Here is a 21955-nt window from a genome sequence, read left to right on the forward strand (position 1 = left end):
GCATGGCTCATCCACAATGCACTCAAGCTAATTTTTGACAATAAATTTGAACAAAACGATCTGATTCAGTAGTTCTCTGAACTTTTTTGGGCTGGGCCCCAACAAAAAGAAATCTCAGCATCTTACACCCCTCTGGTTAAGCAGTGGTAAATCTTCAAAAAATGTCTCTCTCCTCCCTTCTGTTTTTCACTCTGCTGTCATTCTGTTTCTGTTTCCTCCTTCACAATTTTGAACTCCCTTATCTCCTGAAATTTGTATTTTGCTCTCCTTCACTTTTATTTTTTCTCTCTATTCCCTCACTTCTCTGTTTCTCTCTTTCCCCCTCCATTTCTGTTTCACACTCTCTCCCTCAGTATTGTCTCTCTCTTCTCCACTTTTGTTTTTCACCATCCTCATTTAGGTCTTTGTTTCCTATTCACTTAGCTGTCTATCTCCTAATTCACTTAGTCCCTCTCTCTCTTTTCTTCTCTACCTCTGTACTTTTCCTTTTCCTCTCAAACAATTTTCTTTTCACTACCTCCCACAGCATTGCAGTTGCCAGATGGGAAGCACCATGAGGAAAATGAGGGAGTCAGAAGGGTCTCTGAATGTCAGGGAGCAGGACCTTTATTTAAAAAAGCAAAAGGAGTGGAGATGTTAAAAAAGTATGGGTAAGGCAGATATTAAAACAAAAAGAAAGGGAGGGAGAGACTTCAAAAGAAAAACCACAGGGGAGAGAAACTTAAGAAAAAATTACCAAAGCGGGATTCCTGAAAAAAAGTACAGGAGAGAAACAAGCCAGCTCCTGTTAAATGTTGGTTGGGAATATCGCAATAGTCCCAGGTGGCAGCTGTAACAGTGCACCATCAACATAACTTCTGGCAGTTTTACAGAAGTTCAACACAGGGATCGCTGGAAAAATATCCAGATGTCTGACTTGATTAAAAGTGCCAAAGTGGGAAATGAGAATGAATGTGAATAAATAAATTCCCTCATGTATGGGCACTGTCATATATGTAGCCACTGATGACAATCAAAGTAAGTTACTGATGTCACACCCGTTTGCTTGAGTACCTTAATATATGTAACCCAGTGACCTAGTATCCTGCTGTAAATGCAACACAAAGGGAAGTAATGAACATGGTTAAGAACTACCATGGATGGATCAAAAAAGGACTTAAAATGATGCAGCTGGGAAAGAGTGATGATGGGCTACCATTATTCACACATACAACTGGCAATTATAGTAAATTCAATCAGTTCTCAAATATTTTCGCAAGCAAGATACATTACATTTAGGCTAGCTATGCCTAAGGCGATAAAACTATGTGGCTGCCTAAAATACACAGCACAAAATATTCACTCATTGAATGTATTTCTACCTTTTCCTTGGAGAAAAAAAGCTGCTTTCAACAGAAGGCAGAAAGCACAGATCAGTGGAAGGATTCAGCAAGCCAAACCACTAACTCCCTTTGAAGATGTTATCATGACACTCATTAGTTGGAAAGCTGTATATAAAGTGGGTGACGCGCAAGCAGAGGAATACATTCCAGGTTTGTATAATTATTATTGCATTTGTTTCAGCTGGTGTAAAGCAGTGACTGTGTTACACTGCAAAATGTGCCATGTACTATCTGCACAGCAACAAGAACATTCCAAACAATGCACGCTGTATCATGAGCCCTTTTATTGTTTTTACAGACATGCCACAATCCCAGGAGCAGCAAGATGAGCCGTCTCAGCAAGAGCACTCAGTAGCATCAAGCACACACCAAATCAGAGACACAAACTCTGCAGACTTTTACTAATTTATAAGTTATGAGTCAATTTTCACAGGTATGAAAGCAGCAGAGTTGGTGGCTAAAAAAAAGGGCTAGCGATTGTTGAAAAGACGCATATTATGACATAGACCCTGTTGAGTTAATTCACGGAGTCAGCTATGCAATCGAGGATTCTTCAAGAACACAAATAAGTGTACAATGCAAACAGCTGGTAAACAGCTAGGCGATGTTGTGCCGCAAGGTTCTCGGCTCTGCAGACTACAACTAAGCAGTATGCAGCATCAGTGGTATCTGCAGAGGAGATCTCCAGCACACAGGCGATAAGCACAGGTGCAGGACCTCTCATGAATGGTCCCATTATTGCTGTGGAGATGCTGAGGTCTACGCTCTATGATGGGCCTCATTGCACTTGAAGACGGATTCCAAAGAACCATAAATGAGTGATTCAGAAAACACATGACAGTGCAATGCTCTGTGCTCAAGCAGTGGCTAACGTTGGACTCAGCCTCCAGCAGGGACACTTGACTAGAAGCACAGGAGCAGGCAGATAGCTCTGATGCTACCACCATCTTTCCTTGCAGATGCCTCTGGACAAATGAGAGGAGATGCTTAAAAAAGTCGTGGAAAAAGAACAGTCTATTCCTGACATGCAAGTAGGATCATGTGGTTCTGCCACATGCTTCTGCTAGTTTCTTGTCATCCTCTTCATTCTGTAACATGGTTTACTGCTGTTCATCTTACAAAATGTTGCACAGGTGCTTGAATATTATTGCCACATGTGCAGTTGATGACATCCTGAACCCTAGGAATACCACGACTTTTGAAAAATCCTGTCAACCTCTCCTGTTGCTGCTGCATGTTCCGCTTTTTAAAAAATCTCCATTTTACATTTAAATGGAAAGCTGCAATTAGCTGCATATATACTCCAGCTTTTGGTTCTTCAAGTTTGCACTACTTCACGGATGTTTGAGTCTAGAAAATGGTCTAGATTACGCAGTACAAACCAGTTCTTTATTGTAATGTTTCTGCTACAATTTTAAGAGATTAGACGCATTTCCATTACAATAGGGGATAAATCTGGGGAGATTAGTCTACTTTTTTTCATAACCAAGTCATCAGACATAATCCAGCTAAATTTAGATGCAAGGAATTCCTATAGTCTCTGACATAAGTTTGGTGGAGTAAGGATTAGAACCATGCTTTCCTCAGCCAAAGCAAGTGTTACTCTGATACTTTCCCCGTTGAACTCTCAAATCACCACGGGAATCAAGAAAACTGCAAGAAACTTCCAGTAAAATAGTTGGACTTGTCCGTGCGCACTGGAATCCAGTCTCCTAGAGCAGAACTTGTACAATATGTTTGTAATCAAAGTAAATGGGCCAACTTCAGATGTTCTCCATTTCTCAAAAATCATGGAGGCAAATTTGTTTTGAAGGGTCCATTTGTCATACGATATTGCTGAGGAAATATGGCAAGCCCTCAGATACTATGTTTCTTACACCAGTGTCCCTTTATTAAGGTATCCACTCATAAGCTTCTGGAATGCATAACCAAAAGGTGTTTCCCAGCACACTTACTAGAATGTTATCTATCATAGTTTCCCTGGCAATGTCTTTATACAGTTGAGGCAGCAGATAATCTGTTTCTATGGAATTCTGAACCAGCTGCTAGGAAGTGTGTGACAGCAAACCAGTGATGATTCTCTCTAATCTTGCCTTTGGGAGGCACATGGTCTCCACATGCCACAACCTCATAATGGCACAACTAAGATCAGGAATTTAGCAGTGTGGGGTATCATGGACCATCACCCATGCACCACCACTCTGTGGCACCATCCATTAGCACAAAGCACATATGAGTAAATTTGCACTGCTTTCTCAAGGATTGCATGTTTGAACGATTACTGTGTCAGTAGGTGGAGCATTAGAACTGCTTCATGGCTGGCACTCTGGAAAGGATCAGTATCAACACTCATAGATAACCCTTGAGCTGAGACCCTGCTGCTAGGTGTAAATCTAGGTCACTGATGGTTACTGTATATCAGAAGACAAAGCTATACGCACCATCTGTAGTGCAGGATCCCTCTGGAGCATGTTTCTGCATGTACGCAATAGGTGGGCTGTTTGACTCAGACATTTCCTCCTCTTCCTCCTCCTCTTCATTATCCAATCCGTTACCAACTTGTATAGCTGGGAATCCAGAAGAGCTACTCTGTGTGTAACGATGGACTTCAATTTCTTTATCAAGTTCCTCTATCTTTGGTTTGACATCTGTTTCAAGAACAAATTTCAGGCGTTATTTCAAATCAGCTCATATCTGTATCGCTTACATGCCAGAATGCTAGGGACATAATTAATGAAGACAAACACATATAGTTTCTAACAATTAAATGACAGCTTGAAACATACACTAGTTTAGGGTTATAAAAGCTCACAGTGCAACTAAACTTGATAACTATTGGTCATCACAATTTTAAGAATGGTTTCGTGCATTTACACATGGACATGTGCTTCAACATAAAGTTAAACTTAAAATACCCCAGACAGTTGAAAATATTATATATGCTGACAATATGTTTCAATATTTACCAATTAGTGCAAACTCTTGTTGCAAGTTATACTTCATCTGGGTATTTGTCCTATTTTTAAATATTTTTTTTCTTCTTCTGCCAATGTTCTCTCCTCCCTCCTCCTCCTCCTCCTCCTCCTCTCATTAAGGCATTGGCTCCTTACTGGGGTATGGTCCCATAGGCACCAGTCTCCCTAATTGTCCATTTTTAAGGGATATGTCAACAGGCTATTTGACTGATGGAGGAAACTGAGCTCAATCCTGTCACGCATTTATAACTGGGGTCATTGAATAGTTATCAGTAACACTGAACCCTGGCTGAAGTTCCCCTCCCTGACAAAGGGGAACTCGGACTAAATGTGGCACCCTAACCACTGCTCCAGCTGTGATCAGGTAACTCAGCACAGATTGAACATGAGATCTTCCTGGTTTAATTGCCTCAGCTACTCACTGGCTTATACAGCTGGGTCTTTGGGCGAGTCCCTTGATGCAACGACTTATACACCACTGTGACCAGTATACCAGATTTGAAAGTTTGCACTGGTAAGCAATTATTTTAAGTAGATATTTTAATCTAGATCTTATAATGTCATGAAAATTGATTGCTACTGGCTGTTAAGTGTATCCATGTGATTTATATCAATTAGTGTTAATTGTATTCAGGTGGTGCGTATCAATTGAGAACTCTCTTGTATCCATTTGTAAGAGAGCTGATCTAGGGTGTGGTGTGGGTGTAATGTGGATCTCTGTGAATAAAGGTTGGAAGCAACTGAAAACCAGGCTCTAGTATTCTATCCTTCACCACCTGGCTATCCAATTTATAACACTGGCAACATAAACCAATAAAATCAAAATGCAACCTCCTCACAAAGTCAAATATAAACTTTAATTTTGGAAGGGAGCTTATATTCATTTTATAATAATGTAGTACCTTTCAGCACATATAAAATCTCAATCATAATACATTAAACAAGTCTAGATATTATAGGTTAGATTTTCCTGGGTCTGCACCCATGTGCACTGGATCACCTGGGCGCAGTGAATATTGAAAAATCAGACGGTTATAAGTGCTCAACCATAAAGGAACCCGTCCGATTTTCCTTCCATTTAAAATATATAAGCAGTCATATCTAATCCCTGAAAGTGAATTCAAAGCTTCATTATCTCAAAGTTTAATTAAAGTGCCAGTTTAGCAACTTTCGTCTCTGAGTAAGAATGTTGTACGTGTAAGCCCTTTTCCAGTACTTTGAGCATGTAATCTTAGCTGACACATCTAAGATGAGGGAGTGCTGCATTGTCGGAGGTTTCATATTTCTGTTGAGATGTTAACCTGAAGCCTGTCTGTCTACTCAGGTGAATGGAGATCCAATGGCTCAGTTTAAAGAAGAGCAGGGAGCTTTAGCCAACACTGCCAAAACAGATTAACTGCTCATTTATTCAAAAGCTTCGTCAAAGAAGTGGGTTTTAAGGAGGGTCTTTAAGGAGAGGGAGGTGGTGAGGTTTAGGGAGGGAATTCAAGAGTGTAGGGCCTAGGTGGCTGAAGGCAGGGCTGCCAATGTTGATGTGGTGGAAGGGAGCCAGGGATACACAAGAGGTCAGAGTCGGAGGAACGGAGAGTTCTGAAGTACTGTACGGCTAAAAGAGGTTATGGAGATAGGGAGGGGTGAAGCCATGAAGGCATTTAAATATGAGGATGAAAATTTTAAACGTGCAGTGTTGGGGGATCGGGAACCAATGTAGGTCAGCAAGGACAGGAGTGATGGGTGAGCTGAATTTGGTGCAGGATAGCAAATGGCAGCAGAAGTTTGGATGAGGTGACGATTACAGAGCATGGAGGATGAGAGGCTGGCCAGGAGTGCATTGGACTAGTCAAATCTAAAGATGACAAAGGAATGCATGAGGCTTTCAGTAGCAGATAGGCTGAGGAAGAGGCAGAGGCAGGCGACGACATGGATGTGCAAGTGATGGAGAGGATATGGGGTCGGAAGCTCAGCTCGGGATCAAATGGGATACCGAGGTTACTAACAGTCTGGTTCAAACTGAGACAGTGGCCAGGAAGGGAAATGGAATCGATGTCAAGTGTATGGAATTTCAGGCGGGGGAGTGAAGACGGTGTTTAACCGGAGGATTTTGGCTTGGTGAGCAAGGGGAAGAGCAGGAAGCAGCAGAGGCAGCTTAATGGATGGTCTCAGCCTTAATGACGAAGAAGTTCATATGCTCCTCACAATTGTTGTTGGAGGTGAGGGTGGAGGGGGCAGTGTGGAGGGGATTAAGAAGAAGGTTGCTAGTAGAGAAAACAATCTTTGCTCTCTAGGATGATCCTGGAGTAGTGAGTGGTTTGGCAGAGGAAAATGAGGTCCTATAGCACTTGATGTGGTCCAGCCAGATCTCGTGATAGATGGCTAAACCAGTTATGCACCAGATGCGCTACAGACCACAACCTTTGGACTTGAGGGAGCGAAGATGGGAGCCATTTCAGGAGAACGACCAGGATGGGAGAGATTAAAGTTTTAATGAGGGCAAGGCATCAAAGAAGGAGGAGAGGATGTGGTTGAGCAGATCAACAATGCCAGCACAGAAGGGCTGGGCCCAGTAGGCATTCGACACACAGGCAATATCACACTGGACGCAAATCCTGAAAGGACATCAGCATCACTGAAACAGGTGCCACCTCAGTTCTCGAGAGCGCTATTGGTACAGTCTCAGCCACCAAACTCACAACTCCCTGACAATGAGGTACCACCACATAGGAATTAGAGGTTAGGAATCAGAGTGTGAAAAGAGTTTTAGACACAAGGGGCACATACGAACATGTCGGACAAGAAAAGACCAGCTGGTCCATCTCGCCTGTCCCATATGATGCATACGGCATCAGACACTTCCCACCCATTATCGTAGGCATGATGATAAGAAATTGTAGTTGGACATAAAGAAATGACAATCAGTATATATGGAAATCTTTTGCAGATTGGTGTTGTTTATGGATTATTTTTATAAAGGTGTCTGTTTATCCTTTTATTTGATGATAACAGATTGTAAGAAAGAAAGAACTTGCTTATATATAGCACCTTTCAAACCTTCAGGTAATCCCAAAGAGCTTTACAGCCAATGACGCACTATTGAATTGTAGTCACTGTTTTGTAAACAAATCTAGCAGTAAATTTGCATTCAGCAAGGTCACACCAACAGCAATGAGATGGATGAACAGTTAATCTATTTTTGGAAGTATTGGCTGAAAGATAAATGTTGGCCAAAACACAAAGAGCAATCTCCTGCACTTCTTCGAATAGTACCATGGGATCTTTTACATCTGCCTATGGGGGCAGACAGGGCCACCTGCACCACCTCCTCCTTCTCTTGAGCGCCCTTGTCATGATGATGAGATTTATAGCCTTCACCTTCTTCCTCTTCATCTTTTGTGGATAGAATGTCCACACCTTTCCTGATAAGGCTCCCCCCAACCTATCTGGGCAACAAAAGCAGGACTTCAGAATATCAATGATCTGCTCAATAATGATGCACGTGGCACACAAGGCTTCATTGAAACTGCTGTCGCTCTCAGTCCTCAGATGACGGAGTGGTGTCATCAGCTGTGGTTAAATTCGGTAACCCTGGTCTCCAAGCAATCATCCTGCACACATTGCTTTGCCTGAACAATGTAAGCATCTTGACTGTCAGAGAACAGAAAAATCGTGGCAGCTTCTAGAGTGGCAAATATTCATATGCAAAATGATGTAGCTGGCATCGCTCACAAGCTCCATAGTTACAGATTGATAATTCTTCCTGTTGACGAAATTCAGGGTGTGTTCAGACACTTGCGTGGCACCCTGGACTTGTGGAATCCTGCCATTCGATAAAATTCAAGTGCTCTTTGTCTCTGATTTGGTGGATATATGAGGAAGGGTATGAAATCTGAGGCCTACCTGAGCAAAAAATCACCTGTTTAATGCAGTGGTGCACTGCTGATTGACTTAATAACTTAGGTCACCCGAGGCTGTCTGGAAACATCCGGTGGCATAAACATTTAGAGCTGTTGTTACTTTTACAGCTCTGCCCTAGTAGAAAGAGGCTGAAAGTCTGGTGCCAACAGCTGGCATAACTCATTTACTTCATCCAGAGGAACCTGTAGTCTTCTTACACACGGTGGGGAAAATCCATATATGATCTCCTTCATCTATAGACCCTATGGCATGGGTATCTACGGGTCTTGTTTTGCCTGCATACATGATACCGGACTCTCCAGGCTTCTATCTTCTGCTCCTCCGGGTCCTCATTATCCCCTTCCTCAAAACACAGGAACAATGGAATTCCGAAGAGAAATCCATTACTTCCTAAATTAACTTACCTTTTGAAATCCTGTGCAGAATGTAGCAACTACCTTAGTTTACAAGAGGCTTGAATGTTGTCAGTCACTTCCATGCTGTAACATTCTACAAGATCACTAATAAGTGTCAACAACAGCCTCCAATATGCTTTCGAGCTTCTGGGACATCATACTAGTCCCAACACTGCCACCCATATATTGGTAGGAACTTGGTGGAAACTAAGGGAAATCCAAGGGAAAAGAAGGCCACGCCCCTCCTACACTACCATAGCGGGGCAGGCTCAGGATGGGCAGCAGTCACAGTTGGAGTAACAGGAGCCAAATTCTGTTGGCCATTTTTTGGGGCAGGGTTTTAGTCGAACGCCTTCACGCCCTATTTTCCTTAGATACCACCTCTATAGCGTACGAAGTCGGGCGGGTTTCTCCAGGAGATTCCAGGTCATACACTGTGACACCTTCTCTGTAGCACTTCAAAGTGTTTATGCATGCTACAGTAGTCACTTTAAATCCACTCTAATTTGGCAGAAGTAAAGTCTCCTTGGAAGTGTTAACATATTATAAATATACAGCGGCAGCACTTCCAAGTAAATTTTGCAAAGAGGTGGCAATTGTTTATGCAACTCAAATTGCAATTGTGAAATTCAAATACAGTGGTGTCCCAACCAGGACTTCAAGTTTTGATATTCATACTATACACAGCCAGACTACTACTTACATGCTATAATTTCTATCACAAAAATTTGTCACAACCAGGAAACATCTGAAGGAGCCTCAACTCAAAATACTGCATCTGCCTTGCCACACTCCCCACACCTCCGTCGTTAGACCTACAAATACTTCATAACTTTTGGAGGGTTATGGAGGAATCAAAGGAACGTAGAAATGTACAAGGCTGGAAAAGTCCATTTTGATCTATCTGGCTGGCCATGAGTTCAATGACATCACACATAGTTCATTACGTATGTTCCTCAATTGATTTTCTCACCAATTCCCTCTTAAAATTACTGATATTATCAACTTCGACCGCCTCCCTGGGCAGTCCATTCCAAACATTCATCATTCACTGTGTGAAATAGTTAAACCTGAACTTCCCACTCACCTTCCCTCTTCTGAGTTTAATTCCATGTTCCCTTGGTATCTTTCACAGAATCATGGTAAACAATTTCTCAGGGTTCAAGTTGTCAATACTCTTAGGGATCCCTGCTCAGTTTTCTCTTTTCTAATTTAAACAAAGTTTCTCCTTGTAGTTCAGGTATCTAATACCAGATATCAGATGAGTAACCCTTTGCTGCACCTTATATAATACCATAGTATCCTTTCTCTAATTTGATGACCAGACCTGTACACAGTACCCCAGATGGGAGCAAACCAATGCCCTGTACAGGCTAAATATCACATCTTGTGAAGTGTGTTGTATTCCATGCATTATACAACCCAAGATTCTATCTGCCTTATTTACTGCTACCAAACACTACAGATGTCTTCAATGATCTTCCACCGATAACCCCAAATCCTTTTTCTGTGCTGTATCCAATAAACTAACATCACAGTACATCCTGTCATCTTTCCAATCAAAAGCACTATGTCAAAAGAGCATGCATTTTTCCCTATTAATTGTGGCCACATCAGGTTACACTTGCCCTGTCACCATTTTAATAGGATTTTCCAATTAGTGTGACAGTTTGTGCCATTGCAGTTGCAGGCTCTGGCCACTGGGTGACATTGTGGAGCAGAAGTGTACACGACCGCGCAATGTGTTTGCCTGTTCTCAGCTCTGAATAGGCACCATTTTAGATTCTTAACATGTTAATTGAGAAACCAGGCGAGTTTGCTAGTTTTTATTTGTATTTTTAAATTTTGAAATGTGTATATATTTGTTAATCTTTTATTTCACTCTCCAGTTGAGTGGGCAAAACTATGGAAGATGGAGATGAATATGGGAAAGTGTGAGATCATCAATTATGGATCAGAGGAAGGCAATTCAAAATACTTTGTTAATAATGAGAGACTGGGAGCTGTGAAGAAGCAAGGGAATTTAGGTGTCCATATACACAAATCACTATAAGGTAGTGCACAGGTACAAAAAGTAATCAAAAGGGCCACTGGAATGTTGGTCTTTACCTCAAGGGGGTTGGAATACAAAAGTGAAGAATTGATGCTTCAGTTGTACAAAGCCTTGGTCAGACTCCATCTGGAGTATTGCGTTCAGTTTTGGGCAGTGAACCTCAGGAAAAATATATTGGTCTTGGAAGGGTTACAGCGCAGGTTCAGCAAAATGATACAAGGATTAGGGGGTTAAATTATGAAGATAGTTGCATAAACATGGCTTGTATTCACTTGAGTTTAGAAGGTCGAGGGGTGATCTAATTGAGGTGTTTAAAATTATAAAGGAATTTGATAGGGTAGATGCAAAGAAACTATTACTTCTGAAGGAGAAATCCAGAACAAGAGGGCATAATTTTAAAATTAGAGCAAAGCCATAAGAGTGAATCAGGAAGCATTTTTTCACACAAAGGATAGTGGAAATCTGGAACCCTCTCTCCCAAAAGGCTGTGGATGCTGGGTCAATTGATATCTTCAAGACTGAGATTGATAGATTTTTATTGGGAAAGGGTATCAAGGGATAGGTAACAAAGACTGGTAAGGGAAGCTGAGGTACAGATCAACCATGATCTAATTGAATGGCGTGGAGATGCCGGTGATGGACGGGTTGACAATTGTAAACAATTTTACAACACCAAGTTATAGTCCAGCAATTTTATTTTAAATTCACAAGCTTTCGGAGGCTTCCTCCTTCCTCAGGTAAATGTTCAGGAGCTCCTTGAAGCCTACGCATTTATACATATAGAACAATACATGGTGTTTACAGAATGCCCCTGCAACTGCCCGTTGCCAAGGCAATCACCGTGTTCAGACAGAGAGGTGTCACCTGCAGAATGGCAGAATGGCTCGAGGGGCTGAATTGCCTACTCCTGTTCCTATGTTCCAGTTATTAAATATTGCCCAAAATATGTCTTTGGCCAGTTCTTTTACTTGGGCTCTGATGTCTCCCATCAACTAGAGGCCTCTGATGATAGAGGAAGATTTCCCTTGATGGGGGCTTTGTTCCTCACCTTTGTAACTTTAATCCTTGTAAATTTTAATCACACAGCATGGCTCTTCCATTTTGCCAGCACCATGACCTATAGCCATCTTGCAGCTGATGCTGACATGCTATCCCAATCCGCAACCAAATGGTGGGGGGGGGGGGGGGAGGGGGCATACGTCAGTGTAGGAGGGGACATGGCCTTCTTCTCCCCGGGATTTCTCTTAGTTCAGCAAACGCACAGATAGGTACGCATTATGCTGGCAAAGGCTATCTTGAGGGTGCCAGTGGCAGCTGAATTCACCTGCCAAGTTTGCAGGAGGGACTGGACCTGAATAATACACTTGATTTTGAGACCCCTGGAGATCAATTAGTATTTTATTAAAAATAGTATGTCCTATCATCTTTCAATTCAAAATTCCAATGTCAACAGTGCCTATGGATTTCTCCATATTAACAGTGTCCAACTGGTGATGCCTGCTCCATAACATTTTTAACAGGATTTTCCCATTAATGTGACAATACGTGGCTCTGTAGTTCCAGACGCTGGCCACCAGGTGGTGCTCTGGAGCAAATTTGTCAACTTGCATGTGAAAATGTTTTCCATCTCCCATTTTTTCTCGGTAACTATATATTTTAACTTCCGAAATAAAGGTCCAGACAAAATAAAAAATTTTAAAAATACATATTTCACAATCATAGAATCACACAGCATAGGAGGCCATTCAGCCCATCGTGCCTCTGCCGGCTCTTTTACAGAGCTATCCAATTAGTCCACTCCCCTGTAATAAAATTTCCCTTCAAGTATTTATCCAATTCCTTTTTGAAAGTTATTATTGAATCTGCTTCCACTACCCTTTCAGGCAGTGCATTCCAGTTCACAACAACCCCCTGTGTAAAAAAATGTTTCCTCATGTCACCTCTGGTTCTTTTGCCAAACACCTTGGGGCCGATTTTCGGATGGTGTAGCAGGTGCGTTGGGGGCGGGGTGGGGTTGTAAAATGGCAGAAACCCAGAGCGGGTTCGGAGCCCGGATCCAACCCGCTGACGCGTTCGGGTGCGTGCGCACCACCCAAATGCGGGACTCCCACCGGCAATTAAAGCCAGCGGGGTGATCATTTACATAGTTAGGCAGATAGTTGAGGTATTTGAGACACCTCATTGAGTGGAGATTTTGACAGGGTTGCAATTTTGAAGGATCCTCAGCATGTTTCCCGTGCTGTGGGAAAAACTCCCTGTTGCAACAGACGTGTTTCAGCCAGCAGCCAGTGGGAGATGCAAATGATTATTTGACAGTTGGGGGGAATACCTAAATTTATTGCAGCAGGGCACTCTGTCACTTCAGACAAAGTTTCGGCTGCAACACCTTTGTCTTTCCACTCAAAATTATTAATTTATACCCTAAACTCTGCTGTGCAAACACATTTACCTACTTTGCGGACCCCCTCAAACTCACACAGTCAGGATGGGGGACGGCATGGTCGCATTCATCACTTCATCCGAGGACGAGCAACATCACCAGCCTCGCCAGGCACGCCATCCGCCACCGCCACGTGGAGCTCCACAACACAGTGCTGCGCCACAGGCACCTGCACAACAGCACGGAGGGCAACAACAGAAAGAGCGACGTCGCAGGAGGCACTACACTCGCCACAGGGTCTACAGACCGAGGCTCAGCTTCCTGGACCTCTCTGAGGAGCAGTGAATATGGAGGCTCAGAGTCAGTTGCCAGGTAGTCACAGACATATGCGGCCTCCTTTATGCCGAGCTGCTCCCGGCTGGATCGGGCAGCATCTCCTTACCTGTCACTGTCAAAGTCTCGACTGCCCTCAACTTCTTTGCCTCTGCATCATTACAGGGTGCCACCGGGGACATCACCGCGGTCTCTCAGTCGTCTGCACACAAGTGCATAAGGCTAGTCACCGACGGCTTGTTTCGCAGAACCTCACAATACGTCAACTTCCCCATGGATGACATCAGCCAGACGGAGAGGGCAGTGGGAGTCCACGCTTTGGCTGGCTTCCCACGGGTGCAGGGTGTAATCGATTGCACCCATATAACAATACGAGCACCTCCACACGAGCCAGGACTGTTCATCAATAGGAAGGGCTATCACTCCATCAACACTCAGCTCATCTGTGACCACCACAAGAGATTCCTTCACGTGTGCACCAGATACACTGGCAGCTGCCACGATTCCTTCATCCTCCGGGAGTCCAACATTCCGCCCCTCTTCCACGCACCGAACACCCGCAAGGGCTGGCTCCTCGGGGACAAGGGATATCCCCTGCACGCGTGGCTCACGACACCTCTGTGGAACCCCACCACCGAGCAACAGCGTCGATGTAACGACAGCCACATCGCTACCAGGTCTACAATTGGGCATGCTATAGGGCTGCTCAAGATGCGCTAAAGGTGCCTTGATCGTTCTGGGGGAGCGCTTCAATACGCACCAGAGTGGGACGCATTATGGTTGTCTGTTGTGCCCTGCACAACACGGCATAACAGAAAGGGGTGCCGCTGGAGGAGGCCCCATCCACATCCCTTGTGGCTGCAGCAGAGGTAGTTGCAGGTTGCTTTTGTTCATGCCTTGACCGATTAGATGCTTTGGGTCTACGCGCTCTGGTTTTTGGTGCCAGTGAGGGCCCCTCCAAAGACTGCTCCCCCTCCACCTGTGCAGGGGCAGACTTGCACTTGGAGAGGAGGCAGCATTGTGTATACTGGTTGAGAGGGGGGCAACGGGTGAGGCAACGGGAGCACTTTGAGTGGTGTCCCCACTTCCATGTCCCCTTTCACCATTTTCCCTCCCCTGGGCCTGGCCCACACCACTCCTACCACTCTGCTGGATGACAGTTTGGAGGACGTGTGAAGCCTTTGTAAGGCCAGCGCCAGAGTATCTGCCTGCCTGTTTAAGGCGGCAGAATGTTGTTCACCCTGAGTCTGAAGGGCCGTTGATAGGGCCCCAATGGACTCATTGGTGAGCCGTGCTTGAAGCCAGCCTTTCCTCCATCGCAGACATTCCCGCACTTACCCGTGATACTATCTCAGAGATGCCCTCACATCCCTGTGACAGTATCTCAGAGATGCCCTCCCTTACCTGTGTCACCATTCCACTCATGCAGGAGTTGGACTCCTCCATCCTCTACGTAATTGTGGAGAGTGCGCATGGCACCTGTTCCAGCACCTCGCAAATGTGCTGCTGCCCCTCGATCATTCTCCTTTTAAAGGATGGCCCCCAGGGTTCAGCATCTGTGTCCAACTGAGCAGAGCCTGGAGAAGAGTGCTCCCACTGACGTGGACTCTCCACAGCTGCCCCTGCCACCAGTGTCTGCTCGTGCTCGTGTGTGTGGTGACTCACCATGTGCGACCCCAACTAACTGAGGACAGGGACCCACCGAGGTGTGTGTATCTGTGCGGGTGGATGGCTCGATCAGATGTGATGGTGCCCCCTCAGAGGCCAGCAGGTCCTCTGAGGAATCGCCTCCGCCGTCACGGCAGTCACTGAAGGCCCTGTAAGAGAACAGAAGACAATATTAAGCATGATGACAGATGTTGAGGTGCTGAAGATGGCAAGTCAGGTTAACATCAATTGCTATTGTGTGTGCTGAATGTTAAAGTTTTGTCACCAGCCGTTTGTCGGGTACCAGTCTCGGCGTCCCCGACGGACAGGCAATCGAGGGTGCGGCTTAGTTCCAGAGCCTCCTACTCCGCGTCTGTAAGGACGACTAGGTGTTGCGGCCCCCCCTCCGGTCTTCGCCCTCTCCCATGCATTCTGGGCTCTCTTCTCCTATAAGGGGAGAAAGTAGAGAGGAGAGAGTGAGTGATGGTGACATGACTAACCGCTGAATGCATTGGTTTGGGTGAGGCTGACAGTGAAAGAGATGCATCAGAGGGTGAGTATGAGACAGAGCCATGACATTGTATGAGGATTGGGTTGAGTGGTAGTGGTGGGTTGAGTACTGGGGAGGTGAGGAAGTGGTGAGTAAGTGCATGTAAGTTGAGGATGAACTATGAGTGGGTGTGTGGAGTGATGTGATAAAGTAGTGTTGGCAGTGCAGAATGAGATGTGGGGTGGGGGCGGTGATGTGAAAGGAGTGTAGGAGAATGAGTAAGTGTACTCACTTTGGCTGACCTAGTTAGTTCATTGAAGCGCTTCCTGCACTGTATCCAGGTGCCAGGCCTTCTTGGTGGCAGAGGCAGGCCACTTCCTCCCTTCTGCCGAGTAGAATATATCCCTCCTCCTCCTCCTCACCTCATCCAGTAGCACCGGGAGTGGGACATCACTGAATCTATGAGCAGCCTTTCCCCTGGGCTGCTCCATTGTGTAATTTTTGGTATTTGCTCCAGGAGCAGCCATAGGTGCAGTGCCCCTTTAAATAGGGCTCCTCCAGCTGACAGCCTGTGATGCGGGTGCGCAGTCCGCCCGCTGCGCATGTTTCTGACGGGAAACCCAGAAGCCATGTTAAGTGGCTTCAATTTACCCGCGATCGCGTGGGGAACGGACAGATTTTACTGGGCGGGTTACCCACACGCCCAGTCTCCCCCCCCCCCCCTCCACTGCCATCCCGCCTCCCTGGTAATATCAGGGCCCTTAAATCTGTGTCCTCTGGTTACCAACCCTTCTGCCATTGGAAACAGTTTCTCTTTATTTACTCTATCAAAACCTTTCATGATTTTGATCAAATCTCCTCTTAACCTTCTCTGCTCTAAGGAGAACAACCTCAGCTTAGGAACATAGGAAACATAGGAACATAGGAACAGGAGTAGGCCATTCAGCCCCTCGTGCCTGCTCCGCCATTTGATAAGATCATGGCTGATCTGTGATCTAACTCCATATACCTCTGCCTTTGGCCCATATCCCTTAATACCTTTGGTTGCCAAAAAGCTATCTATCTCAGATTTAAATTTAGCAATTGAGCTAGTATCAATTGCCGTTTGCAGAAGAGAGTTCCAAACCTCTACCACCCTTTGTGTGTAGAAATTTTTTCTAATCTCGCTCCTGAAAGGTCTGGCTCTAATTTTTAGACTGTGCCCCCTACTCCTAGAATCCCAAACCAGCGGAAATAGTTTCTCTCTTTCCACCCTATCCGTTCCCCTTAACATCTTATAAACTTCAATCAGATCACCCCTTAACCTTCGAAACTCCAGAGAATACAACCCCAATTTGTGTAATCTCTCCTCGTAACTTAACCCTTGAAGTCCTGGTATCGTTCTAGTAAACCTACGCTGCACTCCCTCCAAGGCCAATATGTCCTTCCAAAGGTGCGGTGCCCAGAACTGCTCACAGTACTCCAGGTGCGGTCTAACCAGGGTTTTGTATAGCTGCAGAATAACTTCTGCCCCCTTGTACTCTGGTCCTCTAGATATAAAGGCCAGCATTCCATTATTTTCTGCACCTGTTCATGACACTTCAATGATCTATGTACCTGAACCCCTAAGTCCCTTTGGACATCCACTGTTTTTAACTTTTTACCATTTAGAAAGTACCCTGTTCTATCCTTTTTTGATCCAAAGTGGATGATCTCACATTTGTCTACATTGAATTCCATTTGCCATAATTTTGCCCATTCACCTAATCTATCAACATCCCTTTGTAATTTTATGTTTTCATCTACACTGCTTACAATGCCACCAATCTTTAGATATGAGACTTTCTATGCCTTCATCCAAGTCGTTAATAAATATTGTGAATAGTTGAGGCCCCAAGACAGATCCCTGCGGGACTCCACTAGTCACATCCTGCCAATGTGAATACTTACCCATTATCCCGACTCTCTGTCGCCTTTCGCTCAGCCAATTTCCTAACCGAGTCCGTACTTTTCCCTCGATTCCATGGGCTTCTAACTTAGCTAACAGTCTCTTATGTGGGACCTTGTCAAATGTCTTCTGGAAGTCCATATAAATAACATTCATTGACATTCCCCTCTTCAAAAAATTCAATCAGGTTTGTCAGGCACGACCTACCTTTCACAAATCCGTGCTGGCTCTCCCTGATTAACTGAAAATTCTCGAGGTGTTCAGTCACCCTATCCTTAATTATAGACTCCAGCAATTTCCCCACAACAGACGTTAGGCTAACTGGTCTATAATTCCCCGGTTTCCCTCTCTCTCCTTTCTTAAAAAGCAGAGTGACATGTGCAATTTTCCAATCTAGAGGGACAGTTCCTGAATCTAGAGAATTTTGAAAGCTTCTCCAGTCTATCCACATAACTTTTTTTTTATTCGTTCACGGGATGTGGGCGTCGCTGGCAAGGCCGGCATTTATTGCCCATCCCTAATTGCCCTCGAGAAGGTGGTGGTGAGCCGCCTTCTTGAACCGCTGCAGTCCGTGTGGTGACGGTTCTCCCACAGTGCTGTTAGGAAGGGAGTTCCAGGATTTTGACCCAGCGACAATGAAGGAACGGCGATATATTTCCAAGTCGGGATGGTGTGTGACTTGGAGGGGAACGTGCAGGTGGTGTTGTTCCCATGCGCCTGCTGCCCTTGTCCTTCTAGGTGGTAGAGGTCGCGGGTTTGGGAGGTGCTGTCGAAGAAGCCTTGGCGAGTTGCTGCAGTGCATCCTGTGGATGGTGCACACTGCAGCCACAGTGCGCCGGTGGTGAAGGGAGTGAATGTTTAGGGTGGTGGATGGGGTGCCAATCAAGCGGGCTGCTTTATCTTGGATGGTGTCGAGCTTCTTGAGTGTTGTTGGAGCTGCGCTCATCCAGGCAAGTGGAGAGTATTCCATCACACTCCTGACTTGTGCTTTGTAGATGGTGGAAAGGCTTTGGGGAGTCAGGAGGTGAGTCACTCGCCGCAGAATACCCAGCCTCTGACCTGCTCTTGTAGCCACAGTATTTATATGGCTGGTCCAGTTAAGTTTCTGGTCAATGGTGACCCCCAGGATGTTGATGGTGGGGGATTCGGCGATGGTAATGCCATTGAATGTCAAGGGGAGGTGGTTAGACTCTCTCTTGTTGGAGATGGTCATTGCCTGGCACTTATCTGGCGCGAATGTTACTTGCCACTTATCAGCCCAAGCCTGGATGTTGTCCAGGTCTTGCTGCATGCAGGCTCGGACTGCTTCATTATCTGAGGGGTTGCGAATGGAACTGAACACTGTGCAGTCATCAGCGAACATCCCCATTTCTGACCTTATGATAGAGGGAAGGTCATTGATGAAGCAGCTGAAGATGGTTGGGCCTAGGACACTGCCCTGAGGAACTCCTGCAGCAATGCCCTGGGGCTGAGATGATTGGCCTCCAACAACCACTACCATCTTCCTTTGTGCTAGGTATGACTCCAGCCACTGGAGAGTTTTCCCCCTGATTCCCATTGACTTCAATTTTACTAGGGCTCCTTGGTGCCACACTCGGTCAAATGCTGCCTTGATGTCAAGGGCAGTCACTCTCACCTCACCTCTGGAATTCAGCTCTTTTGTCCATGTTTGGACCAAGGCTGTAATGAGGTCTGGAGCCGAGTGGTCCTGGCGGAACCCAAACTGAGCATCGGTGAGCAGGTTATTGGTGAGTAAGTGCCACTTGATTGCACTGTCGACGACACCTTCCATCACTTTGCTGATGATTGAGAGTAGACTGATGGGGCGGTAATTGGCCGGATTGGATTTGTCCTGCTTTTTGTGGACAGGACATACCTGGGCAATTTTCCACATTGTCGGGTGGATGCCAGTGTTGTAGCTGTACTGGAACAGCTTGGCTAGAGGCGCAGCTAGTTCTGGAGCACAAGTCTTCAGCACTACAGCTGGGATGTTGTCAGGGCCCATAGCCTTTGCTGTATCCAGTGCACTCAGCCGTTTCTTGATATCACGAGGAAGATGAAGTTCCAAATCCTGGTACCATTCTAGTAAATCTCTTCTGCATCCTCTCTAAGGCCTTGACATCCTTCTTAAAGTGTGGTGCCCAGAATTGAACACAATACTCCAGCTGAGGAGGTTTAGCATAATTTCCTTACTTTTGTACTCTATGCCTCTATTAATAAAACCAAGGAACCTATATGATTTTTTAACAGCCTTCTCAACTTGTCCTGCCACCTTCAAAGATTTGTGTACATACACCCCCAGGTCTCTTTGTTCCTGCACCCCCTTTAAAATTGTACCATTTAGTTTATATTGCCTCTCCTCATGCTTCCTACGAAAATGTATCAAATCACATCTCTCTGTGTTAAATTTCATCTGCCATGTGTCTGCCCATTTCACCAGTCTGACTACGTCCTCCTGAAGTCTGTTACTATCCTCCTCATTGTTTACTACATTTTTGAGTTTCGTGTCATCTGCAAACTTTGAAATTATACCCTCTATACCTTACTTCGCCATAACATCACCCATCTCCACCCCTGCCTCAGCTCATCTGCTGCTGAAACCCTCACCCATGCCTTTGTTACCTCTAGACTTGACTATTCCAATGCTCTCTTGGCCGGCCTCCCATCTTCCAACCTCCATAAACTTGAGCTCATCCAAAACTCTGCTGCACGTATCCTAATTCGCGCCAAGTCCCGTTCACCCATCACCCTGTGCTCGCTGACCTACATTGGCTCCAGGTCCAGGAACAACTCTATTTTAAAATTCTCTTCAATGTTTTCAAATCCCTCCATGGCCTTAACCGTCCCTATCTCTGTGACCTTCTCCAGCCCTACAACCCTCTGAGGTCTCTGCGCTCCTCCAATTCTTGCCGCTTGCATATCCCCGATTTTAATCACTCCACCATTGGCAGCCGTGCCTTCAGCTGCCTAGGCCCAAACTCTGGAATTCCCTCCCTAAACCTCCCTACCTCTCTCTCCTCCTTTAAGATGCTCCTTAAAATCTTTCTCTTTGAACAAGCTTTTGGTCACCTTTCCTAATATCTCACGTGGCTCAGTGTCAAATTTTGTTTGATAACCGCACCTGTGAAGTGCCTTGCAACATTTTACTATTTTAAAGGCGCTATATAAATGCAAATTGTTATTGTCGTTGTATACCCAAGTCCAGGTCATTAATATATATCAAAAAGAGCAGTGATCCTAATACCGACTCCTGCAGTGGTGTTCACTGCACACTTCCCTCTAGTCTGAAAAACAACTGTTCACCACTACTCTCTGCTTTCTGTTCCTTAGCCAATTTTGTATCCATGCTGCCACTGTCCCTTTAATCCAGTGAGCTTTAATTTTGATGACGTCTATTATGTGGTACTTTATCAAACGCCTTTTGAAAGTCCATATACACAACATCAACCGCACTGCCTTCATCAACCCTCTCCATTACTTCATCAAAGAACTCAATCAAGTTAGTCAAATGAGATTTTCCTTTGACAAATCCTGCTGACTTTCGTTTATTAGCCCATATTTTTCCAAGTGCCAATTAATTTTCTCCCAGATTATTGTCTCTAAAAGTATCCCCCCCACCGACATTAGGCCTCTAATTGCCGGATTTATCCCTCTCCCCTGTTTTGAATAGGGGTTTACCATTTGCAATCTTCCAGTCCTCTGGCAACAGTCCCATATCTAAGGAGGATTGGAAGACTGTGGCCAGAGCTGGTACAATTTCCACCCTTACTTCCCTCAGTAACCTAGGATGCATTCCATCCGGACTAGGTGACTTTTCTACTTTGAGTACTGCCAATCTTATAAGGACCTCCTCTTTATCTATTTTTATCCTACCCAATATTGCTACTACCTCCTCCTTTACTGCTACGTTGGCAGCATCCTCTTCTCTAGAGTAGACAGTTGCAAAGTACTCATTTAGTACCTCAGCCTTATCCTCTGCCTCCACAAGAAGATCCCATTTTTGGTCCCTAATCAGCCCCACCCTTCCTTTGACTATCCATTTACTATTTGTATGTTTATAGAAGACTTTTGAGTTCAATTTGTTAGCCGCTAATCTTCTCTCATACTCTCTCTTTGCCTCTCTTGTTCCATTTTTTAGATCTCCTCTGTACTTTCTGTATTCAGCTTGGTTCTCTACTGAATTATGAATCTTACATTTGTCATAAGGCTCCTTTTTCTGTTTAATTTTAATCTCTATATCCGTAGTCATCCAGAGAGCTCTAGTTTTGGATGCCCTTCCTTTCCCCCTCGTGGGAATGTGTTTATTCTGTACCCGAACCATCTCCTCCTTGATGGCCTCCCATTGTTCAATTACTGTTTTGCCTACCAATTTTTGATTCCAATCTACCAGGGCCAGATCCCTTTTTAAACTCACTGAAATTAGCCCTCCTCCAGTTAAGTATTTTTACAATTGATTTTTCC

General features: G+C 44.9%; 1 protein-coding gene across 1 annotated transcript in view; it reads right to left on the bottom strand.

Annotated features, from left to right (window-relative positions):
• Positions 1 to 21955, bottom strand: part of greb1l (GREB1 like retinoic acid receptor coactivator) — a 339711-nt gene that overhangs the window by 146114 nt on the left and 171642 nt on the right. The window contains exon 4 of the mRNA XM_067979743.1: positions 3824 to 4030. Within this exon, the coding sequence (XP_067835844.1) occupies positions 3824 to 4030 (207 nt within the window). The remainder of the gene's footprint in view (positions 1 to 3823; positions 4031 to 21955) is intronic.

Source organism: Heptranchias perlo, chromosome 3 (genome assembly GCF_035084215.1).
Source record: "Heptranchias perlo isolate sHepPer1 chromosome 3, sHepPer1.hap1, whole genome shotgun sequence".
Classification (NCBI taxonomy): domain Eukaryota; kingdom Metazoa; phylum Chordata; class Chondrichthyes; order Hexanchiformes; family Hexanchidae; genus Heptranchias; species Heptranchias perlo.